Source organism: Psittacula echo (genome assembly GCF_963264785.1).
Source record: "Psittacula echo genome assembly, chromosome: 6".
NCBI lineage: Eukaryota > Metazoa > Chordata > Aves > Psittaciformes > Psittacidae > Psittacula > Psittacula echo.
The window spans coordinates 43,673,237-43,690,326 of record NC_137743.1 but is presented as its reverse complement, the minus strand read 5'-3'; the positions used below and the strand labels follow the sequence as shown (position 1 = coordinate 43,690,326).

At 38.7% G+C, this 17,090-nt stretch overlaps 1 protein-coding gene across 3 annotated transcripts in view; it reads left to right on the top strand.

Moving 5' to 3' along the window:
- The window catches only part of PCDH15 (protocadherin related 15), a gene marked incomplete at both ends in the record, with an annotated part of 382,058 nt that overhangs the window by 309,623 nt on the left and 55,345 nt on the right, over positions 1-17,090 (top strand). For all 3 annotated transcript variants that reach the window (XM_080620329.1, XM_080620327.1, XM_080620328.1), the window contains one exon: positions 2,910-3,037. In XM_080620329.1, coding sequence (XP_080476455.1) covers positions 2,910-3,037 — 128 coding nt within the window. The remainder of the gene's footprint in view (positions 1-2,909; positions 3,038-17,090) is intronic.

The window sequence follows — 17,090 nt, the reverse complement described above, 5'->3', positions numbered from 1 at the left end:
TCCTTTGGTATTCACTGTCCTGCCTGTGAGAGTATCAGTGCACATTATATAGTGAGTCCTGTTGCCTCCCTTCAGGTACCAGAAAAGAGAGCTAGAGCCACACTCAAATGATAGAACAAGCATTAACAAATTTGGAATATGAAGAAAAAAATTAGTCTAATGCCAGAATCTAAACCAGGCTTTGTAAGACCACGCTCAGATTGGGTGGCCTTTTCAATCATGCAGGATATTGGAGGTGCAGAGGTGGTAGATGTAGGAGCATCATACCCTGTGTCCCTGGGCACCAGAGTGCAGGGGATACCTGACCAAATCAAGTGAGGTGGCTGAGGAAATCCCCATGGTGAAGGCTCTGGCAGGACCTTCACACAAAATGGCACAGTTTCTGATGAGAGATTTTAATGTGTGCTTCTTCTAGGCTTATCCGATATGAGATAAGGCAACCTCTGTATGTGGCTGAGGGTTGTTAACCATGGCCAGCTGTAGGCTGGAATCAGATAAAAAGCGCGTGGTAGGGAGGAGTTCACGGATGCCGTGTTCCCTTCCGCCTGCCAGAACGAATGAAATATAAGCTGTGTCTAAAAATCAGGCAGTAAGATAAAATGAAGGTATATGTTTAACTTTAACGATGCTGATGTTAGTCTCTGTATTTGCAGGATATTTAACTTGTTTTGTGCTCAATGTAATAACTTTCTCATTTTCCAAGCATTCAACCGTTACTAAACAAATCAGCATTTTGGCAGCTCAGAGTACTACCAGCAAGTTAAATAAATGTTTTGAGCAAATTGCAAAGCAAACTTTGCACCAGGCTAAGCCACCTCACCAAAATGGGCTTGAAATTATGAAGATAGCAAGCACTATGAAAAAGATGTTTAATTTGCATTAGAGAGAGCTAGTGCAGGCCTGCAAATGCTTAGTCCTACCAGTACTGTATATGATACAATTATGATCTTCCCTACAGCAGTAAACTGGTCCCAGCCGTTGATATAACTGTTTATTAGCTCAGCAGGTCAAGGTCACTTACACACATTGCCTGTAATCCTGCTGCAATTGCCTTCTTCCCTAAAGGGTGTAGCTGCAGTTTCTAACTGTAACTCAGTATTGCAGCCAGAAACATTAAGGATACATTTTAACAAGAGAGGTTTGACTATTCATGGAACCTCTCAGTATCTCTTTCACTGAAAGTTTTCTTCACTGTAATAAATAAAGAAGCATTCTTTTGAAAACAACATAAGCAAACTAGAGATGTTTTTAAACAGGCCATTATGTCCATATTACACGTATTCAGGTGTTGGATTATGGATTTTTTTCCATGTCTGTAAAAAGAATGAATGTCATGAAGTCATTTTCCCATGAAGTAACAGCACCTACAAGTTTTTTAACATATCTCTACAGGTCAATGTGAAAGGTTAATAATTGATTGTTCCTCTGAGGAAATGTAATTTTTTTTTCTTTTTCTTTTTTCTTTTTTTTTTTTTTTAATTCTTTTCCTATTAATGCCTTGGATGGCATATTAAATGCTTTTCTCAGATTTCAGTTACATTTATGAACTCCTCATTTGTTTCTCACCAGTTGGACGATCAGATAGATCACCTGATCAGATAGATCAGGGTCACCTGTGGTGACTCCAGCACATGTGGTGACTCTGACAATCTAAGAAATAATCTGGGTTGTTTGCTTTTTTTGTCCTCTAAAGATACAGCTACTAAGCACTTTCTCAATGAGACTGTGTTTTGAAGCTAACTCAGATCAGCATGGCACCTGTACAGTGTTGAAATTACCCTGGCACTGAAAAAAGCTGGGAAAACCAACTCTGAATTGAGGCAATTTATCACTTGAAAATGTGGTTTTAATGAACTGGATATCATAATTTCCAGCAGTCTTTCTGGATTATACAATTCTGAAAGAGACAAGCAGATGTTAGTGTAGATTAATGTGCAGTTATATCTTTTTTGCACTAGCTCTGTAGTTTTTGCTAGAAGTTTTTTTTCTTGCAGAAGTTGTTGTCTGTGATTCAGTGGAGTGGATCAGTAACTGTTTAATAAAACACAAATTAACAGCAGTATTTTGGTTGAAGATGTGCTGAACCCCTAGGGATGAAGTGATACTTCTTGAGTTCCCATGAGCTATTCCTGGTTTATGATGAAGATAGGCTTAGGCTTGCATTCAATTAATACAGTAAATTCATTAGGTGTCAAGGCTGCTTAGCCAAGTGCTACATTATGACTGTTTGTGAGTTTACAGATACCATGGCAGAATCACCCACTAAGTATTTGTGTGGGAGTTAATTAAAATACATAAAGCAAGCTGCACAGGAAATGGAAAAAGCAAGCTGATATTTGCAGTATAACTGCTAGTATATGTTACCTGTTCATTGCCTCTTTCTAACACTTGTGAGAATTTCATGTGACCAAAATCTGTGTAACTAAAGTAGAAGATCCTTAATTGTGCTTTTCCAATTATTTGTAAAATTAGTTATAGGTCTTTTCTTATATTTTTCCCAAATATCTTGGTTTCTAAAGAAAGTCATCGCAGCTTTTGATTACAAGCAAATTCAGATATCCATAATAGCAGAGTGCAAGTGTACAGATAATGGGAATCATTTTCTCTAAAGGTACAAATTTCAGGTCCAAGTTCAATTCAAGATTAGCAAATGCAGGAACAATTAATGTAGATTTAAAAAAAAAAAAAAAAAAAAAAAAAAAGAAAAAGAAAGCATGAAATCTCTTTATTTCCTTCAAGTTCCTACCCTTCACAGCAAATGTGCTATTCTTTCTAATGAATTTACTTTTACAGTATTATCCATGCACCTATTTTATATAATCTGTTTGGGCTGTAAATATATGAACTATGGTAGGTGTTAAGGGTTTATTGAAAAATTTTCTATGTATACTTTCCATTGTCTCTTTTAGGTAATACAGCCAAGGTATTTATTGAAGTGAAGGATGAAAATGATCATGCACCTGTCTTTACAAAAAAAATGTACATTGGAGGGGTATCTGAAGATGCTAAAATGTTTTCTTCTGTGCTTAAAGTTAAGGTAAGACTGGATTTTTTTATATAACATTCACTTGCAGTGGGAAAATATTTACTTACTGGTTTGATTTTTTTGCAGGAGGTTACAAAATAAGTTTCTTTTAAAAATGCTTGAGCCTCTCAGATACTGGCAGTAATTGTCATTTGATTTATTATCATAAAAACTATAGTGAGCACAGAATGAGTAATTCTTCTTATGAAATCACTGAGTATGAATATGAGTCTGAATGCTTTCTATCTCTGTGTGTGTGAGTGACATGCATTGGCCTAGTATTCCAGCAAAGCTGATTTTGAGCTTAAAAGGCAGGTTTATTTCTGTTGATTTCTATTGATGCTCGTCTTTCATTTGAAGATTTGTAGCTATCATTTTAAATATGTTAATATTTGGAGGATTCTTTTATGCTCAACACTAATTTTTACCTTAATTTTTAGTGACTACAGCATGTTTATGCTCTAAAAAGGAAAAAAACAGTTTCTGTTTCAGGTCAGCAGAGGAATTTCAGGTCTGTGCACTGTGACACAATGGTGAGCAAAATTGGCTATCTGCAGGGGTGTTTTTTTAGTGTTTCTTTTTTTTCTTCCTTCAAAAAAGAGAGACAATTCAAGGAAAGGTAATATATAGAATGTAATTAGTATCAGACATTAAGTTAACTTAGAATAAAAGGTATTTCTTTTCTATAAAATGCTTCGTGATGCAATTTTTTTGTGCTAGAGACAGCTTGACTTGCAGGAACTGTCCAAGTCAGCTTGTTTCCTCTGCCTTTATTTTGTTACCTTAGCAGGCCTCCTGCACCTTTTTTCAGCTTAAGTTAGTGGAATATCTTTGGTATTGATGATACAAGCTTATGGTGAAAAGGCACAGAAATATGACCTGCCAAGAGTTTTACTTTGACCCCATGATGTGTTTAGAGCACCAGTAAGGAAATAGAAAATATCAGAGCTTATTAAAGTTGTCCATCGCTGTTTTAATAGCAGTCCTTCCCAAAGTAAGCCCAGAAATGGCAGAAGAGTGAGAAACTGTTAAATATTGACTATTAGAGAGAAGCTTCTGTAGGTGAAATTTGTTTAGTTTGTGAACTAGTCCAAAGTAATTTTTTTTCTTTTTTTTTTTCTTTCTTTTATATAGTGTTTACCATAGGCAGATTTTTGTCCCCAGGTTGTGTTAAAAAGAGCAGGTATACGGGCAAGGGATATTTGGGGTGAGGAGGAGAATCTGGTTTTAGCCTTCAGAAGCATTTTACTCAGAAAAGATGACCAGAGGACAGAAAAGCATTGTTACAAGAGGACACAAAAGAAATCACAGTTTTATATCTCTAATCTGTTTCTGTTAAAACTTGGGACAGAATTCCCATTGACTTTGCTGACAGGCAAAATAGAGCAAGGTATAAGACAAAAGCTTTTACTAGTGGATGGCATCAAACATAAGTGTGTGCTTAGTTAAAGTGAAATTAGAAACCGTTAAGTGCTTGTTGTAAAAAATCAGGCTTTAATTTATTGTCCTATCACCAAGCATTTTCAGCAGTTGGTACTAGTTAGCTTATAAGTTAGAATAATTTTTACAACTGAAAGATATTAAACTGCGTAATACAGATGGTTGAAATCGTTGTTCTTGGGAACCAGAGTGAACCAACATTTTCTAATTATCATTAGTGTCACATTACTTGTCACAACAGTGCCATATAGTCACTATTGTAGCAAAGTATGCAACACTTCTTGCACACTAGGCCTGAAACTTGTCATTTTTTAACCCTGTACTTCAAGGAGATACCAGCAATAAATAGGTGCTAAATGTGTAGAAGTGATGCTAACTTTTAAATTGTTTTCTAATGTGCATTCCGTTATCCTGAGGGAATAAGACAGTGTTCATTTTAAAGTGCAAGTTGGCTGTTACCAAAAAAAGAATGGACTCTGAATTGAGCCAGTGTATTCCTTGTGTTAGACAAAACTAGTCATTCTCGAGGTACAACATCAACCTCGTTGATTAACTCTTAGCTTCTGTATTTTTTCTCTTGATTCTAGTTTATAAGTGGCAGATTATGCTTGAAAACCTGAAAGTCGAAGTCTTCTGTTGACAGTGGATGATTTGGATAGTCAAGTCAGTTGTTTCAAAATTCCAAGTCCACTTTTTTTTGTCAGTCTCTATGTGTGTGTGCATGTTTAATACCAGCTCCTACTCAGTGCTCTCCAAGGCCTTTATATTTATATCCCTCCATGTGAATATCCATGCTCCTAATGATTTATGTCAGTTCATGCATCTGTGGACAGGGCCAATATAAATCGTAACATTGTTTTGTACCAGGATATTTACTGTGCTGCTAGTATATAGAGGTGGTTGTCAAGGTTTGGTTCTGTGTGGTGAGATACTTGAGGAATTCTACAGGGAAGGCAATAAACTTTAGTCTGTAAAGCAGCAGAGCATATTAGAAAACGAATGAGGACAACCCAATTCAGTGAAGAGAGAAAGAAAGGAAAAAACAGCACTTGGTCGAAGGTGAGATAGGATCTATCTTCTACTTTTATAATATCAAAATGCTATTCAAGTGAATGGTGATATATTTCACATGACTTTCATCAATTGTGTAACTGTTATATACCATAAAGATGGTACAAATCATGGAAAGGGATATTTAGGTCATGGATGAAGATAATTCGCATTGTGAGCACCTACATCTACTTTCTCATGGGAAAGTGATAAAATATGGCAAAGTTCTTTTTTGAGGTGACCTACCTGCCCAAGTGTTGTAAGCATTAAGAGCAGACAACCATTTGGAATTTTATTTGACTGCCATTATATAGCAGCAAAAAGTTTTCTATAACACAACTTTTATCGCATAATTTACTAGCTAACCATTATGTATCAGACTTTCAGAAAAAAAAAAAAAAATCTCATTCATTAATTGTATTTTTGTTTTAAGCACAAATGTGTATTTAATTTGTGTTGATGAATACAATAAAAATTCCCCAACAAGGGCCTTCTGGCAGGCTGACAGAGGATGCTGCTTCTGGAAGCCCTGATTTCGGAAACACCAGCACTGGCTCCTTTAGCAAGCCTTTTTCTGTATGGCAGAAGGAGTTATTTTTGGTTGAAAATAAGGGTCAGATTTATTGCAAGAAGCTGTCATTGCTTGTTTATTTATGTTGAAAGCAAAGGAGGGATCTGGGTACCTATATCTACTTCAGCCTTTTACACCTGAAGATCAGGGTCAGGAATTTCGTGTTAAGCTCAAGTGTCAGATAGTGATTTGGTTTGTTACCATTTATCCATGCGTTTATTTTTGAGGAAAGTATCATAACAGAAAAGCAAGGCTCATCTTGAAACTTTTCCTTTCTCCTCAAAGCTCAAGATCAAAGCTGTTTGTGGCTTTAGCAGAGGGTTTGAATGAACACCGCACAGTTCTTATGTTCAGATATCTTCAGTTTCAGCTTCTCGAGCTTTAACCCAGTTCCTATTGTCTGAAGAAAGGCTGGAGCAGGCCTGTGCAAACAAATTTGCTTTGTCCAGTCACTGTGGGCGGAATAGCCATGGGAAAAGATCAGTGGAAGTCTGGGCTAATTGCAGTAATCAGAATTGCTGGTATTTAGATATTAGTATGGCTCCTGCAGTTAGATGTGATTTACAGGGTATGCCTGCTTTTATTTGCCATTGCTGTAATAAAATTAGTTAAGCATAGTAATCACAGTGGCAGGCACTTGCCAACAGTTATTGTTTAGCAGCAGTTTAAGCTAATATAATTTTTTCTTTTTATCAAATAGTAGATAGAAAAGATGAACTCAGAGAAGGTAGTTAGGAAGTACTCAATTGTAGGCGGTTACCAGTGTAACTAAGAGGGCTCAAAAATTATTTTATAATCTGCGTAGAAATTAACTGTGTCTTTATTTTAGAGAGTATGTGGGTTACATAAAGCAAGAAGTAAAGAAAATGTTAAGTTTTAAAAAAATTATCCAGTTTTGAAATAGTTTAAAAAGAAAAATAATCTGAAATGTCAGAACAGCATTGGTGTTAATACCGAGAGGTTCTTATATTGCAGGATAGAATTAACAGCTGTGTTTAGACTCAGATCCTCACTTCAAGGTGATACCCAGCCCACCAAGATCCGCAGTGGCCTCTTCCAGCAACTGTCCAGGCTAAAAGATGTGTTAAGGCTGCTCACAGCTCTTTTCCCAGCCATGCACCTGTGTTTTCCCAGGGGTAAGCATGGGTGTGTGCAGGAGGCACTTTCTGCTCAGGCTTTGCAGCTTCAGTGTCCTGCTGACACTCACTTAAGCTGTAGGGAGATTTCCAGTTCTGTCTCATTTTAGCATTTAGTAAGTTATTCTCAAGTACCTCTGTCTTTGTACAGTGTTGTTGGCACATAAGAATGGGTCATTTTTAATGACTGTAATTTACGTAAAAATAACACGTCAAGCTTTATGGCCCTATGCAAAACCTACAGCTTTCAAATTAAAAAACCAAACAAAACCTCAAACCGACCAACCAAATAAAAAAAACAAATCCACAACAATTAGTTCCTCTTTAACAGTACTTCATTATTTGCTGTAGTCATTTTTAATATAGTAGTTTATGTAAATAATTTTTAGATAAATTCCTGACAAACATACTGCTGAACACTTGTATGTTTAACTTTACTTAAATCAGTAATTTAAATTAGTAATTTACTTAAAAACTTAGTTGCTTAAATTATCATGAACAAAATTTCACTCCTCCTATCAAAGCACAGTTCTTCCCCTCTTGAATATACTTTGTAAAGCACCTGTCCTGGTTTAACAGTAGCAGTCATTTTTATTACTTCTTAGTAGCTGGTGCAGCACTGTGGTTTTGACTTTTGGCCTGGGGATAATACTGATAAAACCGATGTTTTGAATTGCTGGTCAGAATGTTTACCCTGACCAAGGACTTTGTGAGTCTCATGCTCTGCCAGGGAGGAGGAGAAGCCAGGAGGAAGCAGGGACAGGACACCTGACCCAAACTAGCCAAACAGGTATTCCATACCACAGCACATCACGCCCAGGATGTAGAACTGAGAGTTCCCAGAAGGGCTGGAACTCTGCGGGGTGGGGGCAAGGTACCGGTCGGTGAGCGGTTGTACTCTCTTCCCTTGTTATTTCCTTTATCATTATTATTGTTGGTAGCAGTAGTGATTTGTGTTATACCTTAGTTATTAAACTGTTCTTATCTCAACCCATGGGAGTTGCATTCTTTTGATTCTCCTCCCCGTCCCTTCAGGAGCGGAGGGAAGAAAGGTTGTGGGGGGAAGTAGACTGTGTGGTTCTAATTTACGGCCTGGGCTTAAACCATGACAGCACCCCAGTCTTGGTAGTAATTATGCCATACAGCCCAGCGAGTAGCATTGGGAGTAAGAAATAATCTAACTGCCATGGGCCAAACACAATAAAAAATGCAGGGAGAGAAAAAAACTGGTAATGTGAGTACAAAATCTTGCATACAAATTGAATCTAGAGACAAATAGGCCAATAAAATATTGGATCAATACTTCTCTCATCATCAGAACAGTTACATATATATATATTTGGCAGTATATATATTAGGCAAATACTCTAGATTGCTTTTCCCAGCTCTACAGTAGGCCACAGTTTTGCTGGCAGCATCAACCATTCATTTATATATATATTCATTTGAATATAAAATCCTTTTAGAATAGGGTAATGGGTTGTCTTTCTCTAGATTTTTAGAATTATTAATATGAGTAGATAAAGAGGAAACTTTAGCTTAGAAGAATTCCACAAATCAGTATCAAAAAGTCACTTTTAATTAGAATTAATTTGGTCAATGATATGTCATATGAATTATTCTATATGAATATGGTAAGGCTAGTGTCTGGCTAGTACAGCTGATAAATACTAATGTCTCAAAGTAAAAAAATAAAAGGATTATATTTATTCAAATGGCACTTTTAACTGAGGCTTTAGTTTTTGCATCTGAAAAACCATGTTCATATTACTAATAGCTCAGCGGGAAATAGGGAGCTATGTTAAATACCATTTCTCTTGAAATGACAGCTGAGGCTGATTATTGCATCTCAAATCTACAGGCAGTTTCACACAGCCGTCTTTTCAAGCCTACTTATTTCCCCAAAACCTATCAAAGATACACAAAACACAGATGAGAGCTTCTGAGGCTAGGCTGATGATTTGATGGAAGACTGAACAGTGATCGAAGCCATGGTGGTAGGACAGCTGTACTGTGTCTTGGTTGCTGGTTATCTGGATTTCCATTTCACTCTGCAACCATTGTCCTGGGCCTGAAGTGGTGGGGCAGCTGGAACAGTAGTCCGAATAATCACTTTAACCACAGTTCTGCTGGTGCTCAGAAAAAGGTTTCAGGTTTTGGACAATCCTGAGGGGGATTGGTTTTATAACAACCTTTTATGTTTTCTCCTCGTTTCTGCAATTCTCTTTTTCCTCAGATTTTTCAGTGTATAAAAGGGCCGATTTCCATGATTAAAGATCTTTTTGTGCTTTTTGTTACAAATATGTTAATTAAAACCAGATGTAATACTCAAAACTACTAATTTATGAATTTTGTGGTTTGAGATTTGCTTTGCATTTCATTATATTAGAATTAGTATTTTTGCTTTGCCACTGGTAATTTCATATAACACCTAGTTTTCCCCTCAGAATTAGAACCAGATTTCCTTCAGCCACATACACAAGATTTTTAATCTGCTATATAAAAACAAACTCAAAATCAACACAATCTTTAGGGAAATTACTGGTGCAAATTGACTTTTCACTATAATGGTGTGTTATTAGCTCTTTCTTTTTAAATATTTTCTTATACAGTATTAATCTTTCTTGTTTACTGAAGTAAATTTAAATGAAGAAATATCAGAGGTCCTAATTCTAGCAAAGAAAATGAGAGAGTTTTCTGAATTATTTCTCATTTTATAAAGGTATACTTTTACTGAAAATGTTTGCAGAAAAGGAATCTTCCCAAAATAAACACCAGTGAATCAAATTCTCTAGAAGTGGCTGACCTGTATTTGATAGAAATGGCCCTAATATGAAGCCGGCAGAGAGGTCTGGTGATAATAATAGGAGCCAGTGGAGTCTATAATGCAGTTACATCCTGCAAGAAACTTGATTCTTGCAATATGGTTGATCAAATTTTCATTTCAGACCTTTTCTGTATTTTGTGGCCCTTTCTGATAGGCTTCATGATGTAACTTCATCCTTTATTACTGTTTTAGTATCTTAATATGCGAAACAGCAAAATAAAACAAAGCCATTTTATCACTACAAATTTTTACCCTAATGATGCACAAGGGAACAGGAGTTATGCTTTACTTAATCGTAATCCTTGAAAGCAAACTATTTTAGTGGTTGTATACTGATCTAAAGCAATTAATAAAAATGGTTAAACTTCCAGGGTTTCCATATGTCAAAACTGTGGTTACTGTTTTGCCTAGACAAATCTACCCATGCTAAATCTCTGATTATTTTCTATTCATGCCTATAACCTCTATATTTTTTTGGTATTTCCTTTTTCCTTGGGATGACAAGTAAATCTTCAGAGTGGCACGTTCTATAAAAGTGAGATTCAACCCTAGGCACCTTGAGACAGCTTTCTTCTGTGAAAGACAAAGTGTTCCCTCCTTTAATTTTGCTTTTGCATGTAGACAAGAGAGCAATTTCTGTGTAAAAATGAACTGCTTTGCCAGACACGATCTTTTATTAGTTAAAATATGGGTTTGGAATCACAGAGTAATCTGTAGGGAGAAAACATACTTTGTAGAAGTAACAATCTACTTTGAAGCCTATCTGCAGTGACAACAGCACACCCTCAAACACACACATCTGCTGTAACATCTGGCCTCCAACAGGAAGCTGCTTGCCCTGCTAAGAATAAAATTACAGTAATTCCAAGAACACAGGTAATTTCTTTAAAAAAATATATCTCTAGGTAATACATTGGCTTGCTAAGCTTTTACTGTAACCTCCAGTACTATTGTTTTCCTTTGTCAGTATTTAGAAAAACTACTAAATTTTGTGAATATTTTTTCAAATGTAATATTATTTCACTTTACTGTGTTATTTCTAACATTTTTAAGACTGTTAGTCCTGCACATGCCTTCCAGAGTAAAATACCTTCTGTGGGACTGGAATGAAGGAGTATGCCCAAAGTGTTCACAGTGCTCAATCATTCCGATCCGATCAGCTACGTGGTCTGCACTTCCTCCCAACGTACACACATAAAATCATAGAATGGTTAGGGTTGGAAAAGACCTTGAAATCATGTAGTTCCAGTGCCCCTGCCATGGGCAGGGCCACCTCACACTAGACCATGTCATCCAAGACTCTATCCAACCTGGCCTTGAACACCGCCAGGAATGGAGCATTCTCAGCTTCCTTGGGCAACCCATTCCAGTGCCTCACCAACCTCACAGTAAAGAACTTCTTCTTTATATCTAACCTAAACTTCCCCTGTTTTAAGTTTAAACCCATTACCCCTTGTCCTATCACTACAGTCCCTGGTGAAGAGTCCCTTCCCAGCATTCTTATAGGCCCCCTTCTGGAAGGCTGCTGTGAGGTTTCCATGCAGTCTTCTCCAGACTGAACAGCCCCAACTGTCTCAGCCTGTCTTTGTATGGGAGAAGCTTCAGCCCCCTGATCATCCTCGTGGCCCTCCTCTAGACTTGCTCCAACAGCTCCATGTCCTTAGTATGCCGGGCACACCAGAACTGCACACAGTGCTCCAAGTGGGGTCTCATGAGAGCAAAGTGGCAAATCTACTCTATCGAGCACTAACAGCTATGGCACAGCAAAAAAATTTTGTACAAATGTTTCTTTTTTTTTTTTTTTTTTTTTTTTCCCAAAATACAAGTTTGGGAACATCTCTTACTCAACATTTTTTCCCATAAGACAGCCTATCAAAACTGATACGTGTTTCCACAACTTGGGTTTTTCGACACCATCAGAGGAAAAAGTGAACTCTCATTCACTTTTTGTTACTACCTATATTTCTTACAAGTTTCTGTGGAGCTGGAGCTTACTTGATTGGGCTGGGCAGAGATCAGCAATATGCTTAGTAGAGTCTGTTTTTTCCTCTTTGTTGTAGTACCTTTGTAAGTGTGCCTAACAAATGATACATTTAAAACAGAAATTAATTTATCTTTGGCTCCATTCGGCTCTCATGAAATGTGACTATTTTACATTTCTCAAGTCTGCACATTTCCTCAGGGAATATGTCAGCGTGAGGCGTAATTATGTGGCTGCACAATCACAGTGTTACAGTAGGGCACTTATCCTCTCACCCAGAGAGACATGTAAGAGCAATGCTGTGTGGCAATAATACTCTGATATTGTCACCAAAATTGCCAGTGGCTTGCTTGGTATGAGCATTCGAATCTTCATTAACTGTAACTCCTGAAGCTATTGCAGTCATAAGACAATTACAGTTTTTATCATTATCAGCATGAGCTAAATTCAAACTACCTGCTTAAATGCAATAGTTAATTTTAAACAGTTTCCAGTCTCACTAGCAAAGTCACCCTTAATCATGAAACTGAGGATGCTAACAGGGCATGTAAAATGAATGGGATAGAGCTGTTAGGGATTTTTTTTCCTTTGTAGCAGATGGCAGGTTCAACTGTTTCCAATCAGTTGCTGGCACATAAAATACGTTTTAGGACAAGACCATTTTTGCTTGTTGGAATTTACAGATTGTTGAATATTTTCAGTTCTGAAGTCACATTTGCCATTGTACTGTTTTGGAGGCTGGACACTTAAACCAGCAAGTTTGTTGTAGCTATTTTCCTCTTCTGTTTTTCTTCTCTGTATTTCTTCACTGCTGTGCTCTCTCACAGAGTTACCTGTCTCTAGCACTTTTGAACTCACTGTCATCAGTTTGTTTTGCCACTGACTTTCTTAGAAATTTGTAGCTTTGCGTCTCCTGGCATCTGTTCTTCAAACTTAACCTCCTTTATAGACCTCTTTCCACCAGATTTCCCAGCTGTGAAATATTTGGACAGCCTTTAGGGGTAGCTGCTGTGTTGAGTGCTCAAATGAAACCCGAGTCTTGTGCTAGTTACACCAGTTACACCAGAAAAAACATATATACTTGGACAAACTGTTACTGCTTACAGAGGCAGCGCTAAAGGGATCTCTACCACTTCTAGTTTTCAGCTCATATATTTTCATTTTTTGTCTTACAGACATGCAGCTTGACTCAGCTTTAGTGAGTCCTATATATTTCCAGACTTTAGCTAATGCTTTATTTCCCTGCCAGTCCTTGTAAGGGTGAAAATTAAACTAAAAAGAAAGTACCTTTCTGCTTCCTCTCTGGTTTAAGGCAAGTGATACGTTAAAAGCACTTTTTGTTGGCAGCAAAGGAGCTGTACAATTCGTCCCATTGCCACTGCAGTGTTGGGCTGAATTAGAACCCGGCACTGACTGTGTCTGTCTCTGTGTCTCTGCTGCCTCTGCAGTGCCAGGAATTTTAACATTTCTAATGATTTGCTGCAAGTTGTGCTGAAGGTCCTTGTGTAGGAGATGTAGCTATCAGGAATACTTGGCTTATTGGTCTTTTTTGTCTCAAAGAGAGATAGCTGCCAATAAAATTATAAAAAAAACCTGCTAATGACTGTGGTAAATGCCTTCAGTGTTAGGGCCAAGAGCAGCATATTTCAGCTGATACCTGGCTGGTGTGACATGCTCTTCTGGTGGGGTTGGAGAGCACCTTAACAGTTGTGCTTCTTCCTTTGTGGGTTGGAGGCAGCGTATGGTGATGCCATGAAACACTATTTATGTGGGCATGCTTATGCTCAGTTACAGGAGGGTTGAATTTAGTCTGGTAACTCCTAAAATCATACATATTTATCAGTACTCAATCACAGCAGAATTTAGGAGACATCTGTATTTCTTGCACATAACAAAAGGAAGTTATGCTGCTGTAATATTAAGGACAGGTCTTTCTTTTCTTTGACAGTCATAATGCAGCTCTTGAGATGTTGTGTATCTCTTCGTAACGAAGTGTCAAGAATATTTACCTTCTGGACAAATTACAAGAATAGCAAACATCCTTGCTGTGTATTAAAGAAGTTGGTATATTAATGTCAGCAGCTCACAAGCTCTCTCTGGTGTTCCTGAAAAGCTGAATGTTGTATGAATTCTCGTTAAGTTTGAAGAAAGTATAAACAGTGGCGAAAGAGGGGGAAATGGAAAGAGCAAAGTTAAAATATTTGAAATTGGAATCTGATGTTTCTTCCAAGTTCCTCAGGCTGTTTTGCACTTGGCTTTGCTCATCTGTGTGTATGTGATTTCTGGGGTGGAAATAGCATTGATTTCTCTGGAGTGCCTCTGAGTTCTCAACTTTGAAAATTAACTCATAGCCTGTCTACCAGCTTTGGGTATCTGAACTGCAGGATTTTAGAGACTGCATGCTTAAAATTTCAAAATCGCTCTTTCACTAGAGTTTCATCAGCTACAGTAGTGTTGTGATGTTTGTTCAGAAAGACTGACTTTAACGTTTGTGCCTGCGATATTGATACCCTAATTTGTTTCCAAAATTTGTTTGTCCTTAGTTGCAAACATAAACAAGCGTGAAATACTAAAGGTTGTTGTGGTTTAAGCCCAGTCAGCAACTAAGCACCATGCAGCTGCTCACTCAGTCCCCTCCCCAGTGGGATAGGGAAGAGAATTGGAAAAAAAGTGTAAAAACCCATGAGTTCAGAACAGTTTAATAATTTCAATTAAAAGTAGAATATAATAATAACAGTAGTAGTAATAATAATAATACAATAATAATAATAGGAAATAGAGAGAGAGAAGGACTAAATAAGTGATGAACAATACAGTTGCTCACCACCCACTGGCTGATATCCAGCCTGACCCAAGCAGCAATCGATCCCTTACGGGTAAACTCCCCACTGCGCATGATGTGCTGTAGTATGGAATACCCCTTTGGCTAGTTTGGTTCAGATGTCTTGTCTCTGCTTCCTCCTGGCTTCTTGTCCCTGTCCTCACTGGCCAAGCATGAGAAATTGAAAAGTCCTTGATAAGGGTAAGCACTACTAACCAACAACTAAAAACATCAGTGTGTTATCAGCATTATTCTCAAACTGAAGCTGAAACACAGTACTGCACCAGCTACTAGGAAGGAAGTTAACTCGATCCCAGCCAAAACCAGGGCAAAGGGGAAACTTTTTCTCTGATTTTCTCTCTGATTTCCCTCTCTGGAAGCTTATCAGGAGAACTGGCTACCCGGGATTTGGAGAAGGCTGAGGTTCTTAATGACTTCTTTGCCTCAGTCTTCACTGGCAAATGCTCTGACCACACCACCCAACTCTTGGAAGGCAGACACAGGGACTGTGAAAATGAAGACCTGGGGCCCACTGTAGGAGAAGTTCTGGTTTGAGACCATCTTAAGAACCTGAACGTACACAAGTCCATGGGACCTGATGAAATCCATCTGCAGGTCCTGAAGGAGCTGGCAAATGAAGTTGCTAAGCCACTGGCCATCATATTTGAAAAATTGTGGCAATCAGGTGAAGTTCCCAATGACTGGAAAAAGGGAAATATAACGCCCATTTTCAAGAAAGGGGAAAATGGATGACCGGGGAATTACAGACCAGTCAGTCTCACCTCTGTGCCTGGCAAACTCTTGGAGCAGATTCTCCTGGAAGGCATGCTAAGGCACATGAAAAACAAGGAGGTGGTTGGTGACAGCCAGCATGGCTTCACTAAGGGGAAATCCTGCCTGACCAATTTGGTGGCCTTCTATGATGGGGCTACAGAACTGATGGACAGGGGCAGAGGAGTTGACGTCATCTACCTGGACTTGTGCAAAGCCTTTGACACTGTCCCACATGACATCCTTGTCTCTGAATTGGAGAGACATCAATTTGATAGATGGACCACTCAGTGGATAAAGAACTGGCTGGATGGCCGCACGCAGAGTTGTGGTCAATGGCTCAATGTCCAGCTGGAGACGAGTAATGAGTAGTGTCCCTCAGGGATCGGTGTTGGGACTGGTCTTGTTTAACATCTTTGTCGGTGACATGGGCAGTGGAATTGAGTGCGCCTTCAGCAAGTTTGCCGATGACACCAAGCTGTGTGGATCCATTGATATGCAAGAGGGAAGGGATGCCATCCAGAAGGACCTCGACACGCTTGTGAGGTGGGCTGATGCCAACCTGATGAAGTTTAACCATGCCAAGTGCAAGGTCCTACACCTGGGTCGGAGCAATCCCAGGCACAGCTACAGGTTGGGCAGAGAAGAGATTCAGAGCAGCCCTGCAGAGAAGGACCTGGGGGTTGTGATCAACGAGAAAATGAACATGAGCCAGCAGTGTGCACTCACAGCCCAGAAAGCCAACCGTATCCTGGGCTGCATCAAGAGGAGCGTGACCAGCAGGTCGAAGGAGGTGATCCTGCCTCTCTACTCTGCTCTCATGAGACCTCACTTGGAGTATTGTGTGCAGTTCTGGTGTCCTCAACATCAAAAGGGCATGGAACTGTTGGAACGAGTCCAGAGGAGGGCCACGAGGTTGATCAGGGGACTGGAGCACCTCCTGTATGAAGAGAGGCTGAGAAAGTTGGGGCTGTTCAGCCTGGATATGGCTGCGTGGAAACCTCATAGCAGTATCTGAAGGGGGCCTATAAGGATGCTGGGGTGTCGTGATAGGACAAGGGGTAACGGGTTCAAACTTAAACAGAGTAAGTTTAGATTGGATGTAAGGAGGAAGCTCTTTACTGAGAGGGTGGTGAGGGACTGGAATGGGTTACCCAAGGAAGTTGTGAATGCTCCATCCCTGGCAGTGCTCAGGGGCAGGTTGGACAGAGCCTTGGGTGACATGGTTTAGTGTGGGGTGTCCCTGCCCATGGCAGGGAGGTTGGAACTAGATGATCTTAAGGTCCCTTCCAACCCTAACTATTCTATGATTCTATGGTTTCTGTTGTTATTGAAATGAACTACTATTAAAAGCTGTATCTTTATATTGAGATGGAATTTGCTAATATTAAAAAAAAAAAAAAAGAAGGATATACTTGTGGCCCCACTGAAGCAACCTAATAAATCCATCTTAACAAAGAAATTGATT